The sequence below is a fragment of the Bactrocera latifrons genome, unplaced genomic scaffold, assembly GCF_001853355.1.
Source record: "Bactrocera latifrons isolate USDA-ARS-PBARC rearing strain unplaced genomic scaffold, ASM185335v1 scaffold_54, whole genome shotgun sequence".
Classification (NCBI taxonomy): Eukaryota; Metazoa; Arthropoda; class Insecta; order Diptera; family Tephritidae; genus Bactrocera; species Bactrocera latifrons.
Genome location: NW_017537201.1, coordinates 547304 through 560371, shown reverse-complemented (window position 1 = coordinate 560371; position 13068 = coordinate 547304). Strand labels below are relative to the sequence as shown.

At 35.2% G+C, this 13068-nt stretch overlaps 5 protein-coding genes across 6 annotated transcripts; 2 read left to right on the top strand and 3 right to left on the bottom strand.

Moving 5' to 3' along the window:
• Nucleotides 1–922: 922 nt before the first annotated feature.
• Nucleotides 923–2779, bottom strand: LOC108974206 (succinate--CoA ligase [GDP-forming] subunit beta, mitochondrial). The gene is made up of 4 exons (XM_018941910.1): nucleotides 2580–2779; nucleotides 2361–2502; nucleotides 2190–2289; nucleotides 923–2123 (listed from the first exon to the last, which is right to left on the bottom strand). Exons 1-4 carry the CDS (start codon nucleotides 2637–2639, stop codon nucleotides 1154–1156), a joined length of 1272 nt encoding a protein of 423 aa, XP_018797455.1. The 5' UTR covers nucleotides 2640–2779; the 3' UTR covers nucleotides 923–1153.
• A 361-nt stretch (nucleotides 2780–3140) lies between these two features.
• On the top strand, nucleotides 3141–4428 carry LOC108974241 (CAAX prenyl protease 2). The gene is made up of 3 exons (XM_018941952.1): nucleotides 3141–3662; nucleotides 3729–3965; nucleotides 4035–4428. Exons 1-3 carry the CDS (start codon nucleotides 3263–3265, stop codon nucleotides 4298–4300), a joined length of 903 nt encoding a protein of 300 aa, XP_018797497.1. The 5' UTR covers nucleotides 3141–3262; the 3' UTR covers nucleotides 4301–4428.
• Nucleotides 4429–4463: 35 nt separating this feature from the next.
• On the bottom strand, nucleotides 4464–5565 carry LOC108974243 (glutaredoxin 3). The gene is made up of 4 exons (XM_018941953.1): nucleotides 5385–5565; nucleotides 5165–5324; nucleotides 4849–5096; nucleotides 4464–4790 (listed from the first exon to the last, which is right to left on the bottom strand). The coding sequence occupies exons 1-4, from the start codon at nucleotides 5444–5446 to the stop codon at nucleotides 4613–4615; spliced, it is 648 nt and encodes a 215-aa protein (XP_018797498.1). The 5' UTR covers nucleotides 5447–5565; the 3' UTR covers nucleotides 4464–4612.
• A 151-nt stretch (nucleotides 5566–5716) lies between these two features.
• Nucleotides 5717–7444, top strand: LOC108974238 (glycosyltransferase-like domain-containing protein 1-like). 2 transcript variants are annotated; one of them, XM_018941950.1, is made up of 5 exons: nucleotides 5717–5829; nucleotides 5916–6003; nucleotides 6087–6369; nucleotides 6426–6941; nucleotides 7009–7444. In XM_018941950.1, the coding sequence occupies exons 2-5, from the start codon at nucleotides 5925–5927 to the stop codon at nucleotides 7247–7249; spliced, it is 1119 nt and encodes a 372-aa protein (XP_018797495.1). In that variant the 5' UTR covers nucleotides 5717–5829; nucleotides 5916–5924; the 3' UTR covers nucleotides 7250–7444. The 2 variants fall into 2 exon arrangements, with proteins under 2 accessions (XP_018797495.1, XP_018797494.1); XM_018941949.1 differs by having other exon boundaries at nucleotides 5717–6003.
• A 218-nt stretch (nucleotides 7445–7662) lies between these two features.
• On the bottom strand, nucleotides 7663–9342 carry LOC108974240 (abscission/NoCut checkpoint regulator). The gene is made up of 4 exons (XM_018941951.1): nucleotides 9182–9342; nucleotides 8875–9113; nucleotides 8312–8813; nucleotides 7663–8259 (listed from the first exon to the last, which is right to left on the bottom strand). The coding sequence occupies exons 1-4, from the start codon at nucleotides 9227–9229 to the stop codon at nucleotides 7987–7989; spliced, it is 1062 nt and encodes a 353-aa protein (XP_018797496.1). The 5' UTR covers nucleotides 9230–9342; the 3' UTR covers nucleotides 7663–7986.
• Nucleotides 9343–13068: the final 3726 nt, after the last annotated feature.

Here is a 13068-nt window from a genome sequence, read left to right as displayed (position 1 = left end):
AGGAGAGAAAACTCTTATATGTTTCTGCTTTACCTTCCTCCATATACATATCTTTAAGAATCTGGGAACGATAAGATATTTAGCTTTATCGCACGGATGCCTATTGGACAATCTGCAGTAAGATGGATGCTATAAACCTTATTGAGAGTTTAGTAGATCTCCTGTGTTCTACTCTAGGCCAAAAGGATTTCGCAGTCGCACAGGAGCTGGAGAACAACGCGATCCAGCTCATTCCCACTCAGCGATTTTAAGAGTTCCTGCCTTTTAAATGAAATATTCATGCCAAAAAGTAATGCAGTTTCTATGTATGTATTTATATAAATATGTACATATGTGAAGCAGGATAGAAGCTTTTCTTCGATATAAAATTTTGAAAGCTCAGGATATTATGAGCTTATGAATAAAGCACACTATAAAATTTTATTTAGGGAAATATTTTTGAAAAGTGGTTATAATACAAACGGACATGTACCAAAAATAATAAAAATTACCTTTAATAAGAATTCTCCACTTGAGAAATGTCCTTAAATAACAGGGAACTTTTAACAGACAGTTGCATTAACAGCGCGGCAAATGGCGATAGATGTCGGCCAAAGCATTTTTTTTGCTATAAATTAAAAACGTAGGAAAAGAGGTTTTCCGAAGCGTAAACGCTTTAAGCTCTCCGAATATCAAAGCTCACGCGGCATTAGGGGAAATTTTGTTCTAGATAATTTTTGAATTACTACAACAAATAAACCACGCCATTAAGCGCTATGTTAAACATATTTATGCTTCCAATGTGAAAAATATTTTTATTTGTCCGATTTCATTTTAATTACTTTTACAACATTAAAAAATTTTCTTAACAGCTGATGCAGAGAAGAGTTTTACTTGTCAAAATTCTTTTTAATCACTTTTGCAACATTAAAACATTCATTTTTATATCTCTATTTATTAACAATTTCCTAGTAACATTCAATTTGAAAACTACCACAAACATTCTATATACATACATACATATGTATAATGAAAACAAACTGTGACCATTCGACTTTGTTGTTGTTGGTGGAGAAATGCCTGTCTGAGAAATTAGCTTCAAGACTTTAGAAATGTTGTATTAAAATGCGAAATTTACAGTCAACCAAAGTTAAGCGAACTGCTCCTAGGAACTTCAATGTAATGCCGCCACAGCTTTATGCGCTGCGTCATCCAAATCCACCGCTGTTTGTATAGCCAGCCCAGAATCTTTTAGAATTTTTCTGGCCTCATCCACATTTGTACCTTCCAAACGCACAATGAGCGGTACTTTCAGATCAAGGGTTTTGGAAGCAGCAACAACACCATTAGCAATGGTGGCACAATTCACAATACCACCAAAGACATTCACAAGTATAGCTTTTACTTTGGTATCGGATGTGACTATTTGGAAGGCTTTCAAAACTTGACTCTCCTTGACGCCACCGCCCACATCGAGGAAATTCGCTGGCTCACCGCCATTCAACTTAATTATATCCATTGTGGCCATGGCGAGACCAGCGCCATTCACCAGACAACCAATATTTCCATCCATAGCTACATAATTGAGATTATTTTTGGCTGCTTCTACTTCACGTGGATCTGTGTCCTCTTCGGCAGTGTGCATAGCAAAAATATCTTTTTGCCGATACTCGGCGTTGTCATCAAAATTTAATTTAGCATCAACGGCGATTACTTCGTTAGTATCCGTTTCAGCTAAGGGGTTGATCTCAATTTGTGTGGCATCGACGGCTTTAAAGAGGTCGAAGAGTTTTTGTATTTCACTAGCAGCGCGTTCTACGCATTGTCCTTTGAACTCGAGGAATTTCGCGATTTCGATGAGTGTGTTCTGTGGTATTGGTTTGTCTAGATCTAAGGGTACAGTCTTGATTTTCTCTGGTGTTTTTTCGGCGACCGCTTCGATATCCATACCACCAGCAGGCGAGGCAATAAGTACTGGTCCATTGTGCTCTCGATCCAACACAATTGATAGATATGTTTCACGTGTGATATTTACGCTGCGTGCCACCATTACCTTTTTAACCAATATTCCTGATTTTGGTGTTTGCTTGGTGATGAGACGATGGCCAATCATTTGATTGGTAAGCGAGAGAACTTCATCCTTCCTGAGAGTGTAAGAAATAACCCTTATAAATACTATATACATATTTATTTTAGAGTATAATACTGACTTCTTTGTGAGATGTACGCCTCCTTTGAATCCATTATCGAAAACACCCTTACCGCGACCGCCTGCCAGTATCTGTGCCTTAACGACATACTCCGGGCAATCTGTAGTTATATATAACAAAAGTGTCACGCGAATAAGCTTATTTAAACTAAGCAAACAATTATATGCTCACCAAACTCGTTTATTAACTGCGCATCGTTGGGTGCATTTTCCAATACTTTGAACTCTTGTATAGCGACACCATATTTTTGCAGCAGTTCCTTGCTGTTGCACTCGAGCAAATTTAAATTACGCACTTGCTGCAGACGTGTTGTCTAAAATATTCATATAATCTTTTAATTGATAAATATAAGCTTTGTCACCGATTATGTGGCTATCAGCACAACTTAACCTTTTGAAGCATCCGCATGGCGGGAGTGAAGCCGGCAGCAGCACGTAAAAGAGGCAGCATTTTGTTATATGAATATGTTTACGTTAAGAAATTAAAATAATTTAGTGAAAATTCACTAAATAGTCTATAATTAAATTTAAAAGTTTAGTGAAAAGTTAAGTAGACAGTAGTACTTTGAACTTTTTCAATTAATGCTTATTTAAAAGATAGAGTAGGTATTTGTTATCAAATGTTTATATTTTTAGTAAAAGTGAGAGAAGAGAGCCTCAATCTTAACAGCTGATGCAGAGAAGTATTTTGATAGCACTAATTACAAAAGTATTTCTTTAAGAACAAATTCTAAGCATTTTTTTTCTTTTTAAATAAATGAATTTTATTGTTGTTAATATACGTTTTTCATTACGTTTTCAGAAAAGTCGCTCTCCTGAACATTTACCATACCTTATTTTAAGGATATATGGATAATTATGAAATATGGTCCATGAGTAGAGATATGTATATCTAACTGAGAAAATATGGCAGCTTCACTTATCGCGAACAGCTGTACTAGTTGTATTTGTTTTTTTTTTTTTGCAAACTTTGGACATCTGTAGAAAAGTGATTATTTAAGTTTTATATATAATACAATACACGTTAAACAACTCAGGAATTAACGCGGCCAATACTAAACCTAAGTTAATGTCATGAACGATAGTTTCGAAAGTAATAGCAGCCAAGGGACTGCGGATACACCTCTCCCTTTACCGCATATACCGATAGTGACATCAGTCGGTTGCTGTCTCATACTTTCCGTCATATATGTAGCCAGTTTATATGTTTGGAATACCAAACATAATCGGGATCACCCGTCGACGGTTAAGCGACGTTTTGTCAGCGTTATCATCGTTATGCTGATAGCGCCATTTTTCGTATATAAATTTTCTTCAAGAGAGCTACTGGAGCGCGCCACATTTGCAGAAATATTGGGTTTGAGATGGCAGGGACTATTTCTGGCCATTACAATACCGTATTTGCTGACAATGCTTTTATTTTTGGGTCCACTGTGCGTACAGATGCAAAATGAGTCTTTAAAAATATTTATGGGTATGCAGTGTAGTTTGTTGGAATGACATTCTTATTAAAAAGGTTTTTTCGTGTATGATTCTATAGATACTGAGTTTTGGATTGGTTCATTTAAAAATATACTCTGGATACGCAACCATGTTATGGCGCCAATCAGTGAAGAATTCGTTTTCCGCGCTTGTATGATGCCATTAATTCTGCAGAGTTTTTCACCCTTGACAGCTGTGTTCATTACACCGCTTTTCTTTGGCACTGCGCACATACACCATATTGGCGAACGCCTCAGTTTGGGTATGGAATTGAAAACTGCCTTAGTGATATCATGTGAGTCGCACAAATATGTACATCCAAATCCTTATTTTTTATTAAATATATAAAATCTTTTCTTGCCAGGCTTTCAGTTAACTTACACCACAGTCTTTGGTTTCTACTCCGCATTTCTCTTTGCGCGCACCGGTCATTTTGTCGCACCATTCCTTGTGCATGCATTTTGTAATCATATGGGCTTGCCTGATGTCCAAGAGCTGTGGCAACAACATATAGTACGTCGTATTATACTTATTTTATGCTACATTATTGGTTTTGTTGGTTGGATTATATTACTGCCAATCGCCACACAGCCTTCACTATATTCTAACAATTTGTATTGGAATAATTAAAATATTGAACAAAAGTAGCAACAATTGAAATTACATTAGTACACAAATATTGAAAATGATCAATATTCATTAAGCATAATGTTTTATATGAGTAACTACGAAATTAAAATATGTTTCATACATACATACATATAWGACTTTAATTAATAAAATTTGTCGTTGCTTTCTTTTTATACAAGTCAAATTTTTGTTGGCAGCATTTTATTTGTAATTTTAAAGTTATAACAACATTTTTACCTGTTACCAAAACCGGTTGCCAATTTTATTTATAAATTAAATTTTTGCATGTACTGAGTCATGATATTATTTACTTTAACCCTTCAGTGCTGTTTCTAATTCATTATTTGCTTTGAGCTCTTTAATAATGTCCAAGCCACCAATTAGTTCACCCTTAACATACACTTGCGGATACGTGGGCCAGTCGGAATATGTCTTTAAACCTTGACGAACTTCTTCATCATTCAATATATCGAATGTCTCATAGGGAATACTAAAAAAATAATTTTTTATCAGCACTTGTAAATTTTTAAAGACTTAATTCTACAAACTTTGTTGCATTCACGATTTCAATTATCTGGCGGGAGAAACCACAGCGTGGAGCATTGCGATCGCCCTTCATGAATATCATAAGATCCGCTTTATTGATGAGTGCTTTCAAACGTTCCTCCAAAGATTCACCGGCTACGGAGCCACCAAGTTTTTTACACTTCGCTGTAATTTCGGCTACGTTCACACCATCTACACGATCCACTGCCGTGCCTTTGGTGAAGAAAATTATGGTGGGAACAGCTTCGATCTAAGAAGTACGTATATTTATTTTGAAGTGTTTTTCTTATAGCATATATATATATTAATCTGAAGTACCTGGTGCTTCATGGAAATCTCTGGAAATTTTTCGGCTAAGAGACTAACAAACTGCAATTTGTTACTCAGCATTTTGGCTAGCTCCTCCAGCGCTTCCTGGACATGTTTACACTGTTCAGCCCAATCGGCTGTAAATAGCACTACTGTAGTCTTCTCCGCACTTGTGTATAACAAAGCAATTTGTTAGTGTCTATCATATATATTGACAAACATTACTTACTTGATCAGTGTGTTGTACTGTTCAGCATCTGTAACCGAAATAACTGTATTGTTGGTGGACATGTTGATAGTTATTATTTTACTGTACGCTATGACTTTTTGTGAAATTCTCGACAGGAAGACACAAAGTTTCGCAGCGAGCGAGGTTTTTGGGTTATGATAAAGCTAATGTCAGAAATGTCAAATAGATTTGCAATTTTTAACGGTTGTTGCCGTATTGTTATTGAAATTAAAGTTAAATTAAACTATTTTCTGAAATTATATTAAGTTATTGCAGTCACTATTAATTTTTCAACATTTTTTTAAATTATATTTATTGTTAAAAGTTATTTTTCGAATTGTTTGCTACGATCTCAATTAATGTGGACAGCACTACTAATTTATTCAACCCTCAATACCACACATACCATGACAAGTGATTTTGTGTTCCTCCGCAAACAGATGAGGTACACACAAATTTTATATCTCTTCAAAATAAAACATATTTTACGTTTATGTGGCGAAAGTTTAATTAAAAATTTAACTATTTTAGTACGCTGCCATGTCAAAGCCATCAATATTAATCATAGAACCGTTTTATGGAGGTAGCCACAAGCAGCTGATCGATACAATCATCGAGTGTGAGTAGTGAATAGCACAGTGCCGGTTGCACTATTTCCACTTCCGCTGCACATTTCACATATTCGTTTCTATAATTTAATAGGCTTAAACATCTGTGACTATGAAATATTTAGTCTTCCCGCAAAGAAATGGCATTGGCGTGCGCGTACAGGCGCCTTATACTTCTCACAAATCATACCGGTGGATCATGAATACAAAGTGCTTTTTACCAGCTCAGTGCTGAACTTGGCGGAGCTGTTAGGTGTACGTCCAGATTTGGTTAGTTGTAAAAAGATTGTTTATTTTCACGAAAATCAATTAGTCTATCCAGTGCGTGAGGTGAAGGAGCGCGACTGTCAATATGGTTTGAACCAAATACTAACATGGTGCGTCCTCTAAATATTTTTATTTTTCGTAGCATTAATACTGCTCTTCTCCATAGCCTTTCTGCCGACAATATAATATTCAATTCGAATTTCAACCGCACATCATTCCTGGACAGCATTACACCTTTTCTCAACATACAACCCGATTTTAAATTGAAACACATACGCGATAAAATTGAGAAAAAATGTGAAGTTCTCTACTATCCTATTAAATTCCACGCCTTCCCCAATAAACGACTGATGATTGGTGGTGCGGAACCATCTCTAACCACACTGATGAGTGACAAAGACTGTTTGCATCTGATCTGGCCACATCGCTGGGAGCACGATAAAAATCCAAAGTTGTTGGTGGAGGTACTTTTGGAGTTGAACAAGCGTCAAGTGGACTTTAAAGTGACAATATGTGGCGAAAATTATCAGGCAGCACCAGAGTCCTTCGACGGCTTACAAGATAAGTTGGGTGCCAAGCTAATAAATTTCGGTTTCTTGCCGCGTGATAAGTACATAAAAACTTTACTGTCCGGTGATGTTGTAATCTCGACGGCGGGACATGAATTCTACGGTGTAGCTATGTAAGTGCTATTAATACTTATAAATATATAAATAAGTGAAATTTTCATTTCATGAAATTTATTACAGGCTTGAAGCAACGTACTGCGGCTGTATGCCGATAGCGCCGAATAAACTCGTTTACCCGGAAATATACCCCAAAGAGAATCTCTACAACACTTCCAATCAGCTGATTAAAATGCTCTACAATTGGTGTCGCAATCCGGAATTGTTTCGGCGTCAGAGAGACACATTTTTTGAATATTTTACATTCGATCGCTACTCAGCGCAACATTTAGTGCCTAAATTCCTAGAGAAATTGCGCATTTAATGACGCACTTTTTTCATTTGCCAGCTTATAGGTTTTGTGCAATATCTGGCGAAGCAAAAATTATCGTATACATACAAGTTGTATAACAATATTCGAATGCAAAGCGATCTAAAACTGTAAGTATGTGTTGCCATGCAAACTTATCAACTAACTGTGAGAGATCGCAGTTTCGTCACAGGTGGCGAAAATCAAAGATCAACTAAAAACTAGGTTAATATGTAGATGTAAATTAGCAGCCTGAAGAGTTTACAAGAAAAATTTACATAGAGAAAAATTAGCTTACAAATTGATATACATACATATATGTATATATATATTTTTATCCTATAACAGGGTACGTAAAACTCGAAAACCATTGAAATTTGTTAAACTACTTAGATTTTGCTTTGGTGAAAATTGAAAATTGATATCAATAATTTTACAGTTAAAGTTTAATAGATGTAATTGTTTGTTGTTTTCAAAGCATATACAACTGTTCAAATCATATCTTTAAAATATATTTATGCAATAAGCTAAGCTATTATAAAGTAATTATAGCAAAATCATTCATCGTTTAGAAGTTTTATACGTGCTTTTGATTTTTTCACTTCCCATTGTTTTAAAATTCAGCTTACAGAATAATAGAAATAAATATGTAAGTGTTACATGTCTGTATCAATAAAATGTACGAATACACAAAAACAAAGATAAAACGAGTTTTTGGTTGAGTTCCGTTAGCATTGCACAGTTGTTTTTTGCTAAAAGTGATTTTCTTTAAATTTTGGTGGTGCAGAATAGGACACCTTCTCATGCGCACGATACTCTTCATCATCGTCATGGCACTCGCGATAGCATTGCGCACAAAAGAGTTCACCATCGCAACCTTTACAACGAAACACCGCATCTTCGTTGCAGATGTTACACCAGGGCAGCTCCTCCAAATCGGCGGGACGTGTGCCTGCTGGTGGTGGCGGCACACCAGCCGCCAGCTCTGTTTCGAGTTCAGAGGGCAAATGTGCTTCTGCCAAATACTACGAAAAAAATATTGAATTTTAATATTTTATAATACATGTGCATCTTTACCTTTGTCATAACGGCCTTGAGGACAGTTTCATCATCTTCATTATCACTAGGTGTGTTGTTGTCTGGCGAGTGCTCTTTTTGTAATGCACCCACGCCATCTACTGGCTGCTCTCTTAGCGCTCGCAAGCGTCGCTCAATATCCGAAATCGCGTCATTGCGTACGTCCGCTACTTGACGATCGATTTGCGCTTCACCCATAAATTGTTCAAGTAGATCTTGCATCTTCTGCTGATCTGTACGCTCGTCTGTGGAGAGCAATAGATCTTTCTTGGAGTAATCTTTTTGTGGCATGCCATTTAGGATAGCGAGTCTTGCGCGTATCTCCTCATCCGTTGAAGGATTTTCAATAGTTTTTAAATCTTTTAGACGTTTTGAAATTACAGAATCCAAATTTTCTTCGATTTCCGCATTTTCTGCAGTGGAATGTGTAGCATCAGCACTCGTCGCTGTAGCAGTTGAAACAGGAGCCAACACTTCACCCAAGTCAGGTGGTGGATCATCTCTAAAAAAATTAAATTATACAATAATAATAAATATTCAGAAATAAATACATTTTTTTATACTCCAACAACGCTGCAGCTGCTGCCACGAGTGGATCAGTGCTGTTATTGCCCTTTGACTTTGTCACCAAAACGCCAGGCAATGCTTCGATATCAATGACCTTTTCCGACGCTTGCAACTTGGAAAGTTTATCGTAACATATTAAGCACACATTCAACACTTTACCACCATGTCGTGGTACGGGCATAGGCCGCTTCAAGCATTTAATGCAGTAGGAGTAGCCACAACTGGGACAACCGTGCTGAAATTGATTGATGAAAATAGTGCAGCATGAAAATTTTCATTGATTTTGTTGCAATTGATAAGTACCTCTTTTGTGAAAAGTCCATACTTCTTACCGCATCCAAAGCAAGACATTTTTTATACTAGATATACATATATAATATTTTTAAACTATTTTCTAATTGGTTTTAAAACGATTATTTGATAAATCTGTATTATCTTGAAGACAATGGATTATTCATCGCCAATTAGACAACAATAAAAGTCAGCTGTTGTTTACCAAATAGTACAGACGCGACACCTACTTGTCAGTTTGCTCCGTTGGTATTTACCGGTTGTGCTAAACAGCTGTTGTAAATCGGTTCGCGCGGATATGGAAATTATAAAAATTTGCTCGTAAAAGTGACGCTATGCGAAAAATTTGTTTAAAAGTGTTTTGTGCGGAGTTTTGCGTATATTTTGTAATATTTCTAGTATTTATGCATTTGTGCGCGTGTTTTAAATGTTGTGTAATTCGAGTTTCGTTCAAAACTAGTTACGCTACAGTGAAATTGCAAGTCGTGCTATGGTTGCGAGTAAAATAGTTTTTTTTGGACTTTTAATGTTAAAAAACTTAAGTTTATATAGTAAAATAGTGAGTGTTTGTGTTAATAAGCGATGTTGTTATTTTTGTATTAACATAATTGTGTGAGTTGTTTTTAATGCATCCGGCGGATGCAGTCACCGGCAATTGAGGGTGCTTACGCGTACAATGCGCTCTAACCTCACAATATGAGTTTATTGGTAAGCGTTTGTAGTGTTTTTATTGTGATTGTATGTGTGAAATATTTCTATGCAGTGAAATGAATTTATGTATGCTTGTATGTATGTATTTATGTATATACACACTTGCCATTGCACATGAATACCGACACACATATGTAGTACATAGGTGCATAAGCAAATTGAAAGAATATCAGTGAGAGATAGGCAAAAGATGAAAATAATTTAAAATAGTTAATTAAAAATTTAATAAAAAACTTATTAATAAAAAAAAAAATAAAATTATTCAAATAGCCCTCAATATGTTTTCAATATAATTATAATTAACGCAAAAAAAAAAAACTAAATAAATGAATAAATAATAAAAGCAATGTCTTAGCAAAAAACGAAAAAATATGACAAATTTTGAGAGAGACAACCAGATAAATCATTAAAAATATATGTACATAAATAAAATTGAATGAACATTTCAATTAAATTTTTTAATAATTTTGTGATCTCAAAAATCTTAAATAATCATAATTTTCCAATTGTTAATACAAAATTAAATAATTAAAAACAATTTTTTATCCTAAATAACGAAGCACAATTAATCGTATTAAAATGCAAATTGTGTGGGACCACTTTGATTATCTTTTGAATAGTGAAGATTATTTTTATTAAAATAACAAAAAAGTTTGGAAATTGTTGAATTAGCTTTATTTAAATGCTTTTATTTATAATATTTCAGTTAGAAATATGTAAATTTTTGATTTTTTATCCCATTTTCTTCCAGTCTATAAAATATTTATTTATTTGGTACGCAATTTTCAATTAAAAAACATTTTCTCTGTTTTTAATTTTAAATNCAGACATCCGGATTTCAACTCTACTCGTCACGTTGATCACGTTGGTGTATATAACCCTATATCTGACTCTTTTAGTTTTAGGACTTACAAACAACCGTTATGTGAACAAAACCATAATATTCTCTTTAGCAACTTTGTTTCGAGAGTATAAAAAAAAAATCCTTCATCCAAGTATTTAAGAATTGTACCTGTGTAAAATTTCATGAAGATCGATTGAGTAGTTCTAGAGAAATTTTGCCAGCCGACTTCAAAAACAGAGTTTCGCCGAACTATTACTCCGATCAACATGAAAATTTAGGACAATATTTTAGAGATGTTTGAGAATTTAATAAGACAATATAAAAAAATCGTTTTTTTTGAAACCCGTAAACGAATGCGACCTCTTAATGAATTAGTCGACTTCTGTGTTGTGTTTCACAAGTTTATTCCAGTTTTCCATACTCTTATCATAAGACATAATTCAGTGCCTTTAACGAATTTTGGTTTTTTCGATATCGTCTTATTTGTGAGCTTTACTTTCGTTTTCATATTCATAAACCAACGACGTTGTTAAGTATCCCCTTGTACGACCTCTACTCATCGTCGGAGGAAGCCATTAGGGTTAAGGAATACGCTGTGAGGCTCTTCCTTGATATTGAGGGAGCTTTCAATAAGGTCCTGCCGAAAGCAGTCATTACTACACTGGACGGGACGGTCTTGTATCTATTTCTCAGTTTTCTTTGCGACAGACTGATTGATACGGAATGGAGCAACGTATGCGCATGACGAAATATTACTAAGGGAATACCACCCACTTAAGGACTTACTTAAAAAACTTGGCTGCCGGTAAAGTTTGGTGAACATGTCGATTTTGCAGCCATTAAAAAAGCAGCAGATCTACTGGTATGGGTGCGGAATCGCGGGAAATTGCATAGCTGATGAACTAGCAAGGAAAGGCACCCTAGAACTGTTATTGGTAGAATAAAATGGTTGGGCTTTGTTTTTTGAATAGAGGCACTGGTAGTGTTTTCGGCTCCTACTTCTAAGAAAGTTGAAAAGACAAATATTTTGAGTTAAGCAGTATACTTTATCTTATATTTGCAGTATTGGAAAATTACTATGTGATATTCTGAGACCTTTTACTCAACATAATATATCTTAGAAAATGTTTACATGGCTATTCTAATATTCTGTCCACCACTGTGCATATCCAAGACGCCATTTCTCATCACTTGCAGCTGCATAAATTCCAACGCGCTTTGCATACCAAGCTGCTTATTGCAGGCATTTACGTATCACAGACGCACAAATACATGCACTGACATTTAATTTCCTTCACACACAGTTAATTTATTAGTCAAAACGTCCTTGAAATAAAGAGCAGACAATAATTAGCACATAATAATAGTAGCAATGCTGTGTCTGTCTCACCTTTACATACCAATATACCAAATACAAAGTGCGCCTAAGCACATGTGAACACAAACGAGTACATATTAATAAAGTGTAGGCGCTTGAGAGGGCCTTTGCTCCCTGCGTGCGGCTGTTTTAACATATGGGTAGTCAAGCAAGAGTGAGCATATTTTTCACGGTAAAACGCACAAAGTCTACGCATTGTATGCACACGGGGCCCATAAAAAGGATGCGAGCACTTATTGAAAGTGTCGCAGGCAAACACACACACTTATATACTCGTGTCTGCACTACACACCACTGAAGTGTTGATTGAGTGACACTTTTATAACTTCATACAAAGCGTTTACTCTGCATACGAAACAAGTTAGCACTAAGTATTGGGGGGAAAACAATTTCAATGTCAGCGCATTTGGGAGCCGATCCTCCAACCTTCAAAGTCAACAAAGGTAAATTGTTTAGAAAAAAGGAGAGTTTGGCGCCGTATGTGTGTATACAGCATGTATGTTTGGATGCTTGGCTAATGGGAACGTGTTTTGTTAGTGGCCTTGTGATAAAATTCACCAGGTGCGTTGAAGACTTAAGCAGACACATGAAATCCCCAATAAAATGACCCATCACATTTCTAACAAACAGTTGAAAGTGTTTTCCAACACACAAAACGGCTACAACGAACAAGATCAAAGCGCATAACTAATGAATGTATTCGCCACTTACGCATATTGATATATATATATATATGAACATATATACCTGTCTCTTATACACATCTATAATAATAATAATAATAATAATAATAGCCTAAAAATGTGTAATTTTGATTAACTAATTTAATTACATATACATATACGAAATTTATGATTAAAAAATTTCGGATTAAAAATTAGATTTTTTAAATTTAATTCCAATAATTTTAAATTTATTCAATTAAATTTTTGCGAAATTTTTACGGTTTTAATCAAAGTTTAAATT